Source organism: Tachysurus vachellii, chromosome 1, assembly GCF_030014155.1.
Source record: "Tachysurus vachellii isolate PV-2020 chromosome 1, HZAU_Pvac_v1, whole genome shotgun sequence".
In the NCBI taxonomy this organism is placed as follows: domain Eukaryota; kingdom Metazoa; phylum Chordata; class Actinopteri; order Siluriformes; family Bagridae; genus Tachysurus; species Tachysurus vachellii.
In genome coordinates, this window is record NC_083460.1 from 35,116,557 (window position 1) to 35,129,512 (window position 12,956).

General features: G+C 34.1%; 1 protein-coding gene across 1 annotated transcript; it reads right to left on the reverse strand.

The window, feature by feature from the left end:
- Positions 1–322: 322 nt before the first annotated feature.
- mrps11 (mitochondrial ribosomal protein S11) lies at positions 323–12,654 on the reverse strand. Its single transcript, XM_060884591.1, has 6 exons — positions 12,470–12,654; positions 11,299–11,415; positions 10,121–10,219; positions 8,909–9,038; positions 6,451–6,516; positions 323–641 (listed from the first exon to the last, which is right to left on the reverse strand). The coding sequence occupies exons 1-6, from the start codon at positions 12,556–12,558 to the stop codon at positions 534–536; spliced, it is 609 nt and encodes a 202-aa protein (XP_060740574.1). The 5' UTR covers positions 12,559–12,654; the 3' UTR covers positions 323–533.
- Positions 12,655–12,956: the final 302 nt, after the last annotated feature.

Consider the following 12,956-nt stretch of genomic DNA (forward strand, 5'->3'; position numbering starts at 1 on the left):
TGATGTAACACTAGGAAAGGGCAATAACCTTACAACAGTCCATTTATTTATAGGGAGCTATTCTGCACTGTGCCTCTCACTCAGAACTGGGAAAACGGACTTGAGAGGCGGATCTGACATATCTAATACCAGTGATGACAAAAAAGTGACATTCTTAAGTGTGCATTAGACTGATGGGTACCATTGTTCAAACTGAACAAGCATCAAAATGTGCCTTTCGCCCATTTTCCATAACTAGCACCTTCTTATGGCAGTGATGACGGTCTTTATCATGCACAAAATAATAGCTGCAGAAAATATGTGATAGTGTAAAAAAAAAAAGACAAAAATTATCTCTTTATTTCCACTGATTTAATACATAAAAATACAACAAAGAAGCCACAGAACAAATCTTCCAAAATACCCCATATAGTTACATGAAGTGTGATACGTCATAGTGTGCGAAGGAAATGAGCAATGTGTTCAGCTCCTCCGCTCAGACTGCAGGCTCAGCTGTTGATGCTTTCGGCACAGACGGACTGGATTACTGGGGTTTACATCCTCCGAGCTTTACGAGGCCGACAGCCATTGTGTGGAACAGGCGTGTTGTCGGTGATGGACACAATCTCCAGTCCTCCCATGGTTAACCCTTTAATGGCAGACTGAACACAAAAACAAAAAAGAATGAACCAGCTGGTAAACCTTTACAGTAACAGTGCTTTTCAAGTCATATTTACTATCAAGTAGGACCAGCCTGAAATTACCTTCCTACTCTGTATACAAGCCCACCAATTTGGCAATAAAATGTAATAATTGGGATTCACCCAACGAAAGACATATTTCAGGTCATCCCAACTACTAGGGAGCCCTTACAAAGATGGCATATATATACACACACACATATACATACATATATACACACACATATACACATACACTATATATATATATATATATAAAAGCTACTCATATATATATATATATATATATATATATATATATAGATATATATAGATATATATAGATATATAAAACTATATAAATATAACTATATATATAGTTACTGTTTAAAGTTTATTTTTAAAGTTGATCAAGATGCATAAAAATTCAGGAATAAAATTCTTTAATGGGACAACTAAAATAAAAGAAAAGAAAAATGGCTAATCCAGGATTTGGAGTCTATTTGAGAGTTAAAGGCTAGCTGCGAACAACAGTGGCAATCTGGTGGTGCTGCAAATTAAATTCTCAACCTTTAATTTAACTGCCTGAACATGAGAGTTGATTCCTGTTGAGACATCGCTACCTTGCCAGAAATTGCCAACATACTGTATATGAATATAAGAATTGTACTTGGAGCTACTCTTATGGTGTGATATAAATGCAAGTAGACATTAATTTGCCCAAAAACTCACCAGGGTCTCTGGTTTTATCTTGAGCTTGGGTTTCTCTCTGTGCAGTGCTTTGTATGTTCTCCCCATGTCTTTATATGATTCCATCAACACTCAGTGCTTTTACTTTTATGACATGCAACACATCTGCACATCTGGTACATCCCTTTTTCCCATTGTGTAGTGTCTTCACATTTTGTACTGTCACTACATGTAACATAACTACACATTAAATTTAATGATAGATCATATTCTTACTTCTGTTCATTCTTATTTTTCATTTAAATATTTTTAAATCAAGTTTACTTATGCACAGTCCAAGAAGGAGCTGGTCAGATTTTCCCTTCACTGCTTGTTGTACTGTATATAACTGATTAAAGATTAAACTGATTATATGACAGATTAAATCTTGAATCTTCATAGTTCTCAGGCATCCTCAAACCAAAAGCCTTCCCTGTGGATTGGCGACTCAAATTTGCCCTGTGTGCGAATCATGTTGCATCCTAGGTGTATTTCTGCCTCATACCTTATATACTGTTCATATACTCCAGATCTTAACTACGACAAAAATGGTTACTGAATGAATGATGCATTAATGAATGAATGAATGCTCATTCACTGGTTGATTTCAAGCATCATCCTTTTCACATCTGACCTACAAGATAGCGTCATCACACTAACCATACCCCCTGAGGTTCGGGTCCATATTAGCTGTTACTGTATGCCCCATACTGGCTTGTCCAGGCTAACATTAGCTGTAATACATTGTGATTCTCAATGCTTCTTGAATATTCTGGGGTGAAAAAATGGACGCATGGAAGTCTTAAAAGCCTGTGGTTGCCTGTGGCTCTGAAGGAGCTCATTATATTCTCACCCTGCCTTAATGTTCACCCCCCCAGCTTACACTCAAGAGCCAGGGAACCTGCTGCGGGCAATCAGGTCGACGGTCAGGCTCATATTATTTATTGGAAAATTAGCATTCACAAAAAATTATTTTGCCTTACAAGGCATGAGCATGGAAAAAGAACGTCTTGGACAGATTATGACAAAAAACAAGATTGCTTGCCGAATATAAAAAACCTTACTGAATATAAACAAATGATAAATGATCTGTTCATAATTCTAAGAATTATGATTTGATTTTTTCTTTAAAATCAAACTTGACCTCAATCCTTTCTTGTTTTGTGGTTTAAAATTCTGATTAAAACAGTGCAGTTGTGATAATCATTTATCACCACTTTTTGGCTAATTTATCAAATCAAATGGCTGTTTAGCTCCTGTTCATTTAATTCACTTGCATTTCTCAATTTGTTACTTTATCTAGCATTTTGATCCTTTTATATTTTTAAAAATTAAAGGAAGACTTGCTTGGAATGAAAACCTTTCCGGATAAGATCGGACACCCCTGACATAGACTGAAAGGATGGATTATATTAGAATTTTTCTGTTCTTTCACATTCTCACTCACTCATTTTAGACAGAAAACAGATTTCAACACAGAATAACATGTTGATATCATATGTTTTATCTCTAATAGGTATTAAATGTGTGTTTCACATCCATGTTTCACATCCAGGCCACTTAATTTTCGAATAATTCCTTTTACCACCACAGACAAAAACCCTTGCTGCATTTAATGCATCTCAAATATTTTGAACAGCTGAGAAATAAATTAATGCACAAACATATTTATTCAAATCAAATAACAATAAGCATCTACAGAATGAAGAAAGCTGCACACCTTTGGTTCTTTTTCCGGGACTCATTTTGGATCGCAGGCCTGTTGCATGAGCAGACAAGCTTTTTTTCCCATACACTCCAGAATTCACCCTGCTGTCACTGTCACAAGCCAACTCCACTGGCAGCTACACATGCCCAAGCAATGTTTCACAGATGGTGGTACACTTTGGATCAGAGGGAGTTCACTTGTTTCCCCCTGCCTAAAACCTTCAGTTTCCCCATCATCCTAATACAGCCGTAAGTTTCCGGATCCTACACAGGGCTCTTTTTAAGAGATGGTAATCAGGCTGCTGTGATTTAAAAAATGCTTCCATTTGGTCTTGCCAAACAGCTCAGATCCTGATGCACTGAATTACTGTATGAAGGAGCTTTTCTGCTAGACCACTAGAGATCGTAGGATACCACTTAGATACTGAATCTCTGAGTATTGGATGATAGATAGGCTTCTATTAAAACTGCTAAGTGTTTATTTAGGTTTATAATAATAATAATAATAATAATAATAATAATAATACATTATTATTATTATTATTATTATTATTACTACTACTATCATTATTATTATTATTATTATTATTATTATTTAGTAGTAGTACTATTATTGTTGTTATTATTAATATATAATACTACTACTACTACTAACAATAATCATTATTATTATTATTATTATTATTATTGTTAGTAGTAGTAGTATTTACTGAAGCACTTGACAGACTAAAAATCACCTTTTTTGTTCGATTTATTTAAAATCCTCCACACAAAAATCCCTTACAATATAAATATAATAAATATATAATAATAAAGGAATATATCTAATAACAATCCTAACAAAAAAACAACAAATTAACTCTGTTCATATGTAAACATTTTTAGTTGAATAAAATTCAGCTTACTACAACATATGGATTTAATTCTTCTTTCTTCAGCATTTCTTGCTAGTATCAGAACGAAAACAATCCTGGGTAATGGATCAGTGCTATTTCTAACTAAAATCAGGATCATCTGCCAAATTGAGTGAAATCTCCTGGACCCACGTTGGGGAAAATCAGTAACATTATATAGAGTTATAAAGCACTTTGTAGTTTGAGTTTGAGGAAAAACTATATCATTTCAAACATTTAACCACTAGCTCAGGAGATATCACAATAATGAGAATATTGGACAGACAGATGGACAGACAAGCCAAGAAACACAAAGTGCAAAAACAGCAAGGAGTGAGAAATTCAGGAGTAGTTGGTGATGCGAAGCAGAATTACTAGTGGTTCTGATGTTAATCAGGATAAACTAGCTTCTCTAAATAAATAAATAAATAAATAAATAAATAAATAAATAAATAAATAAATAAAATGTCATGTTTTTACATTGTTTTAATCAAGTAGTAAAGACAGATGCATGTGTATAATGTATGTGTTTTTTTCTATTATGGATGTACAAGATATCCATGTGGTACCCCAGATAGAGCATTATTTTTGAAATAAAAAAAAAAAAAATGTAAAAACGCAGAATAATAATCCTGCACTGAATGTTGCTACTCATTTAAAAGACATAATTATGTGGCTCAGGTCAGATCTAATTGATGACTCCTACTCTAGAAGATTAATTACTGTGGTCAACCACTGGAGCCTTTTTTGCTTCCTTAGTGAATCCTTTCACTTTGAACATTCAGCTCTAAAAACCTGTTATCACAATTTCTGCTATTAATTTATTCTGATTCTAACCATGTTCTGCTTTACCCCCAGAAACATGTTTTTGACCTCACAATTGGCAGGTTTTTTGAAAAAATTCACTTTAATGGAAATGAGTTACTGGCAACAAAATATGCAAACATTATCTGATGTTGAACATCAACAACAGAGCCAGAAAACACGCTTGTGGTTGGTACTGACTCATGCACACTGTGAATGCCAAGCGCAGCAAAAACACACCTGACTGATAAAAACATCATAAGAACATGAATAATTTCTAATTTCTTCTATTGAAAGCGCTTTTTCAATATAAACACAACTGCTTTAATTTAAAGGGGTCATTGAATCATTTCAGTTTTCCAGAACTCTTGAAAGAATTCTTGTCCAAATATTTGTCAATCTAATACCAAACAATGTACATTTCATATCTTTCCTCTTGATCCCTCTGTTTATTCATTTCTTTTACTTAAAACACCCCTCCCACGCACACATTTCACCTCTCCACAAATCCCCGCCACTCAAATAAAGCATCTAACTACTATTGAGCTCTCCTTACATTTTCAAGGCCATAAACTGATGTACATGCCACCCCTCGGCTCATATTGTGTTGCTGTGACTACTGTACGTTTTTTTCCCTCTTCTATCCACCAAATGAAACCAGTCTTCATACACCGTGTCCTTCATTTCACAAGCAACCGCTGCATTTCTGGTGTGTTAGACAGTATGTTGCTTATTTCTACACCCTGATTCTTTCCCTTATAGTCCAATTTGTTTTGGTTTCAAGCAAAAGTCTGATCTCTACACAGTTATCTAGCTACATTTTTCTAGACTCAGATCATATGCTGGGTGCCCTTTCAACTGACCGTATATACAGAATGTCCAAATAGTCAGAAACCAACCATATACGTAGTTTTGTACTTATTATTTACACCATATATGCTCTACACATTGACCCTTATGCTCCTTGCATTTTCTCAGCCACTGTTCAGTTAAAATATTTTACTCAACGATTTAAAGAACTGTCAGAATACCACAAAAAAAAGCTAACTTACTTACTTAATTTTTTTTTTTTTTAGCTTAAAGCCTTTTCTGCTTTACATTTATTAACATGAATTGCAAGCAAAGTATAGGCTCTAGTAAAGAAAGGATACTCAAGCAGGCATATCAAGCCTGTAAATACTTGTGAGTGTGTAATTCACAGCATATTGTTTGTCATTTTTAACGACCATGTTCACTGATGCACCTTATCAGGTCAACACAATAAGACAATGCTGTGGATGGTTATTTATATAACCTAGGCTACTTAAGAAGATAGGATTCTGTGTGTAGGCTAGGTATGACTACAACATTTCTATTTGATCTATGCTAGGCAAAATATTAATTTATGCCATCACACCACGCAACACGTTTAAAAATCATTCACATATCGGAATACTAATTGGTGTCTTCCTCCAATTTACATGAATTAAATTAGATTTAAATCAGAAAAAAAGATGTTACACAAGTTTTAACCATCACTGGCAGCTGTTACCATGGTAACTCAAAATTAACCATTCCTAAGGACAACTCTATACTTATTGAGTTATATGCAAATAAAATATACACCGTTAAATCTGTATATGCACATCTCAGTAAAGTCCATAATTAACAATACTCACCAAGCGCCCAGGACCGAGTCCTTTGACTAGGACACGCACAAACGTCACTCCCTTCGCCTGTGCCTTCTGTTTCAAGGAAACAATCACAAAGTAAGGCACTTGTTCTATTAAAGGCTAATAAATGACAGGAGCAAAACAAAACCATGGGAGGTGTGATGTGAGGGCTTGGGGAAAAAGACTGATTTAGACAATGCTGCTTGTGTCTGCACAGTAAATGAAGGGCTGTAAGAATAAAGTCATGCAGTTATTATCTGCGGAGCTGCAGTGTGGGGTTCTCATTAACTCCCCCACGGCAGACGGTGATGAAATTACCATCATGCCACTGAGGTAGCATAGAAGGTGAAGGATAAATATAACTGAATGATATTTCTGTCCATTGGCCTAATAGCCTGTTTTATGAGCGAATAAACTCAATGTACACAAAAGTTTTCAATTAAAAAAATAAAATAAACAATAAAAAAAAAACGTGCATTTGGAAAAAAAGTGTCTGAGGTACTTCTCTGAGAGGAAAATCATACTGGTGATAATAGACGGAGAAACACATCTCACACGGAGGTAAAAAAGAATAACAAGCCTTAATCAGAAAGTTCAGTGTCGTTGCTGCGCAATATATTTCGGGCAATTTTATTTGTACCACAGCGCTGTTTAGGTCGAAGTTCTGAATAATCACAAGGCGCTGATTGATTTTCTAATACATTATTTCTTAAATGCTAAAAATTTCAGTATGGAAGATAAGTTATATAAATAGATCAAAACTAATTTTTTTGTAAAAACGGTGTAAGTTTTCTGTGAGGAGACGTTTATTTAGCATTTCTGGAAGATACCTCCATAGCCAGCACTTTGTAACAGACGCACAGTAAGAAAGAAATCTCCAGGTGAGGATTTTACACTTCCCACTTCCTGTGTAAAATAACAAGCTGCACTGTCTAATTAGAAAAAAATATATAAAAGAGAGACTGGTGAGGGATCTGCAACATTAAGCTACAATATGATCAATATAAGGATATGCAATTAAGGATATGCAATTTGTAATGAATTAAAATTGCGTATGCTTATATTTATCATACTGTGAACATTTTTTCCAGGAAGAACAGAGAAGGTTGGAATTGATCAATTTTAGACATGATATAAAATAGATTTTCTTTAGGTTGGAGTGTTTCCCTTTGAAATAAATGAACAAAATATCATACAGTTTGAACTCTGCTGCTACTGGTGATATTCACATGAGCTCCACATCTGACCAATCAGCAGCTCTGCTTTACACTCAGCACAGCGGCACAGTAAGACCTTCTCTCACCCATTCTCTCCTCTTCATTATTCTTCCCACCTTCTTTCTCACTTTGTTTTTTCTTCTTCACGTTTTCTTCCTACCTGCTTATTTCACAGGATTTCTTTTTCCTCTTTCTGTTACATTTCCCTCCTGTTCTACTTCTCTCTCGTTCTCCCTCTTTCCTATTCTGCCTTTCCATCTTCATCAGTCTCTTTTCTCATCTCGTTAATCTCTTTTCGCTTTTGTTTCTCTCACACCTTCTACCATGACCTTTACTCTTATTTTCTGCACAGTGCAAAGAAGATTGTGCCTGCCACCCAGAGCATCATAATCAACATATGCGCTTTCCATCCATAATATGCAACTCATTACAACACCTACTGTGATTTTAATGCACTACCTGGCTAATAATAACTAACCGTAAACAAATAATTTAGATGGACTATGTGAAATTTCTTTTTTTTAAGTGACTATAAAAAGCACATGCCCACAGTACACTACTAAAAGGAACAGTGGTGCCATCCAGTGGACAGCATGCATATTAAAAGTCACTTACATTATCATAAAAATGTATTTTTTTAATTAATCCTTTGGAGATTGCCGAATGATCTAAGAGTGAAAACTACTACTTCCTGTTTTTTTCTTTTAATAAAAAGACTACATTTCAGTATGCAAGATTTTTTTGTTGTTGTCTGAGGGCATTTTTGTCGAACAATCACACTAACTAATTAAAACAAACCTTACAATGAAACATGTTCACAAACACTAAGTGACAAATAGATAGTAAAAAAAAGATAGTGTCGAGGCAACAGATTATATTATCATTTAAAGGACGTACAATAATTTGTTTGTTAATTTAAAGTGAATCTTCATCTGAACTGCATGCTGGTTATAGTTACAGTTAAATAAAGGATTTAGGTGTATTCTCTTTGTTGTCATTTCCTCTTTATGTATTGCCGATCACTATACTACACTGGTGAGAACTCCTAATGCGTGATCAATCTCCAGCATGTAAAAGTATTTCCTCTCTGAATCCTTTGAAATATATTTATTTTTTCACTTTTATACCCCTCATCTTCACCAGGCTGAACATATCTCTGACCTACTTGTGATCTGCACATTGTGTTAATTAAAGTGGATACTAAATGTGCTTTATGTAACAAATTACGTCTATATTGAACATCTTACAGCAGCTGCTGCGATGCCAGTGGTCTGGGCAGCAATCGGAGTGGATTTCTTTATATTACGGAAGCCTTCTGTCCCACACGAGGTTCTGGCCATGGACTGACCGTCGTTGTCCGTCACCTGGATGTGAGTACTGCAGAAAAGAAGAGGAATCTGATCAGTCGTTCTCTTTCACACCCTGGCTTCTGTGATAGACCCCAGGGATCTATCATTCACTTATTCAGTTTACATTAACAAATTTAACAGATGATTTCATCCAAACTGATACAAGGATACAGCCGAGCAGTTGTGGGTTAAGGGTCTTGGCGTGAAGGGCTTCCTGACAGCTCGGGGATTTGAGCTTACACTCTTCTGATTATGAGCTCTATTTCAGTGCCTGTGTCCTTGAGCTCACATTCAACAGGAGTTTTATTTCATCTTTTCATACACATGTTGCTTTTAGACTTTATAGAAACAGTTTGCTTTTGAATGTTTAGAACACAGCCTCTATTGAAAAAATACCATTTCAACCTTGTTAGTTAGATCCATTGTCAGAGGATCTGTATTCAATGCTTATAGCTACAGAAGGATTTTTTTTATTAATTATTATTGAAACAGGGAACAACATATATGATGTTCCTTTAATATATTTCTAACGTAAATGACCCAAGACAGAGATGCACAATCAGTCCTATGAAATGCTCTTTAAGGCAGCTTGCAGGAGCATTTAACAAAGAGAGAAGGTTTTCAAAAACTTACATCCTTCAGATTTTTGAACATAAAAATTTCTGTCTAACTAATCAAACACTAGAATGCAGAGAATATTCTCAGGCATGAATTTTATTTGCATAGCATTTAAAATGGTTTCAGCTTTACAGAAATATATAGATTCGGGATATTTAAATTTTACATTTAAATTGAGCCTTTCTAAGCAATTTTGAGGTATGGTTGACAATGGAGAGTTGCATTTTTGCTTTTACAAGCAAATCAGATCCCATTAAATAAATTATTCCCAGCCAAATAATCAATGTGGTTTCAATAGGAAGTATGTATCATTGTTTTTTTTTTTTTTTTTTTACTTGACACACTCCTCAAACATCATGTAGCATATTTTAAATCTAATGCCCAGATTTTAGCAGTTTTTATTACAGCCCATCATAACACCCCTAAAACCCAAACACTTTTGCAAACGTTCTACACAAATTAAACGTACTCAAATCCTTTGCAGTAACTTACTTGTTATAAGTGGCATTAATGTGAACTATGGGTAATTCTTCAAACGTTTTGCCACCCCATCTTAAACTGCTATCCTGGCCTGGTAAGGGAGGATAAAAACTGAAGGAAAGAAAAGAAATAATAACTGTGATTATCTAGGAATGCAATAAAAACTCATGCATATTGTACCACATTAACAAAATTAGACATTTTCTATCATTGATATCTAGTCCCTCCAAGATTTCTGATTTGTTGTTTCTTTTTTTACTGTTCTGGCCAAAAATGCTTTATTTTGTTGTAGCTTATTTCAAAATTTGTGAATCAGCTTGAGGAGGTTTTATTTTACTTTATTTTGCAGAAAACGTTTTTGCAGAAATTTTTTTTTAAACCTTGGAGAGACTGTGTAATTTAACACAAATGGTTACTTTCATTTCTTTATACAGATTCACACATTAATTAAATAAATACAACTTGCATAGATAAAATATTTTTCCCCCTGTTAAAATGTATTGTCCTTTTTTTTTTTACTATAGGGACCACGTTGTTTAGTAATGTTCATGTGTTACTAATGTTCCAGCATCATCGTTAAAAGTAACAAATTTAGCATGTCAGCAAATTAGCAAGTAAGCAAGATATGAGCTGCATTGCTGAGCTGCACCAGTTTCTATTTTTCTCGCTTGAAAATAAGAAGCCAAAAACAATTCAGTTTGTTATGTTTCTGTACACAAAGCGCTCTTTCCTTAAGAATCACATTCTGTGGCCATGATAAAAGAACAGATTTCCCTCTCTAACTATTACAAAATAAGAACACTAAAGTCCCAGCAAAATAAATGTTAAATAAATGTCTATTCACAGCAAACTTCACCATATTAACGATTATACAAATTTTAAAAATCTGTTTAGGTTCAACATCTGGAACACAATTTAATCGACATTCAGAGCGGAGAAGTGAAATTTAATTAATAGTAACAACAGAATATATATATATATATATATATATATATATATATATATATATATATATATATATTCTCTAGTTTCACCACAGGTTTCCACCCATAAAAACCATTTCCAAGCTCTTTTATATTCTCAGCAGCATTTGGACTTTTTGAGCCATATCTACCTTTTGTTATTTCTAATGGAGTGTCACCATGGTAACGTAAGCAGTCAAAGAAAGTAACTCTGGTCTGATGACCTACCTGAACTCTCTAGAGCTTTTTGGAGAAGTCGTGCTGGATGTGAGCTCTTGAGATTGAACTTCGGCCTCTTGGAATCTTGCAGAACTTGTGTATAGTGGGCGCAAGACATGTCCTCCTCTGCATCAAAAAACAAAAGCCAGACAATTAATACTGACCATATAATTGATGTTAAACTCAATCAAATCAAATCAAATTTTATTTGTCACATACACATACATACAAGGTACGACATGTAGTGAAATGCTTTTTGCAACAGTTCGGTTTATAAGCATAAAAAAAAAAAGAAAAAAAAGAAATGCAATTTAAGGTAAAAAATAATAAAAAATAAACCAAAAGGAGATAGATAAATAAAAAAGTATAAACTATATAAAAAAACCATATAAAATCTGAAAATATATGTTGAGAAATAATGTATATACATATGCATAAATATACATATACATAAATGTGTATGGTTTTTTAAAGAAGTGTCCTTAAAGTGTCCAGGTGCAGTATGGTGTGTATAAAGTGGCACTGTGCTGTGCAAGTCCAGAGTTAAAGTAACAGTGACAGACCAGAGTTGAAGTGTTCAATGCAAAAAAAGAGGTGTGCATAAAAACAGTGTAGATGGAGAGAGACTTCTCCTTCTTCTCAATGTCTCAATGCTATATATATAGATATATATATATATATATATATACGTATATATATATACATATATATATATATATATATATATATATATATATATATATATATATATACATATACGTATATATATATATATATATATATATATATATATATATATATATATATATTATTACTATATATTGTATATGCTATATAGCTAAATATTCATCCCATTCCAGGTTCCCTGTTCGCTCTTATAGTAACTAGAGGTTATTTTACTATCTACTCAGATTTTAAAGTAAATCTCAAGTTTTTGATGGGGAAAAACAATATCATGCGTTTATATTACATGGCCAGTTAGTGGAAATGTTTTTTTTTTTTTTTTACTGTTTTTTTTTTTTTTATTAACCGAAAAGTTAAATCATTTTACATCACTACATGTTTGCTTTGAAAACACAACCTATGCCATTATCCAATTACCAAATACACATGAAGTATATCTAATGCTAGTTAGCCAAACACACACACACACACACACACATCCACACACACAACTTACATCGTTTTTCCGGATACATTCAAAGGCTCAAGAAGCTGCTGACATGCCCCTCTTATAAACGACGTTAATGCAAAATTAATTTTATACATTTTGTCTTTAGGCCATTTATTGACTACCTAAAACTAGCTACGACTGACAGGGCGCTTTAGTTTATCCCTAACCGTTTTCACAGAAATCCCGCCTCCCTGCTTATGATTGGCTTTACGCTCCGGATTTCTGGATAAGGATTGGCTAGTTTCATGAATTCGGGGGAAGTGTATCTGTATTAACCAATCATAGCCGAGTAGTTTGCCAGAATACGGGTTGAAAATATAACCGAACCGCATGACATTGCGGGGTCGCGTGTATCAGGAATGTCCCATTTGGTAAAATCAGAGGGGTGGTCGTTATTAAAAGGTCACGGTCTTTAGTATATTTCGCAAATGCAGACAGCACTACACTTGACGTTTACACTAAAGTTAATTATTAGCTGTTATTATATATGTAT

Excerpts from the sequence above, each read along its gene's own strand:
- mrps11 (XM_060884591.1), bottom strand. The coding sequence starts at position 12,558 with ATGTATAAAATTAATTTTGCATTAACGTCGTTTATAAGAGGGGCATGT. Across the intron at positions 10,220-11,298 it reads AAAAGCTCTAGAGAGTTCAG|TTTTTATCCTCCCTTACCAG; the intron begins GTAGGTCATCAG and ends TCTTTCCTTCAG. Across the intron at positions 642-6,450 it reads GACTCGGTCCTGGGCGCTTG|TCTGCCATTAAAGGGTTAAC; the intron begins GTGAGTATTGTT and ends TTTTGTGTTCAG.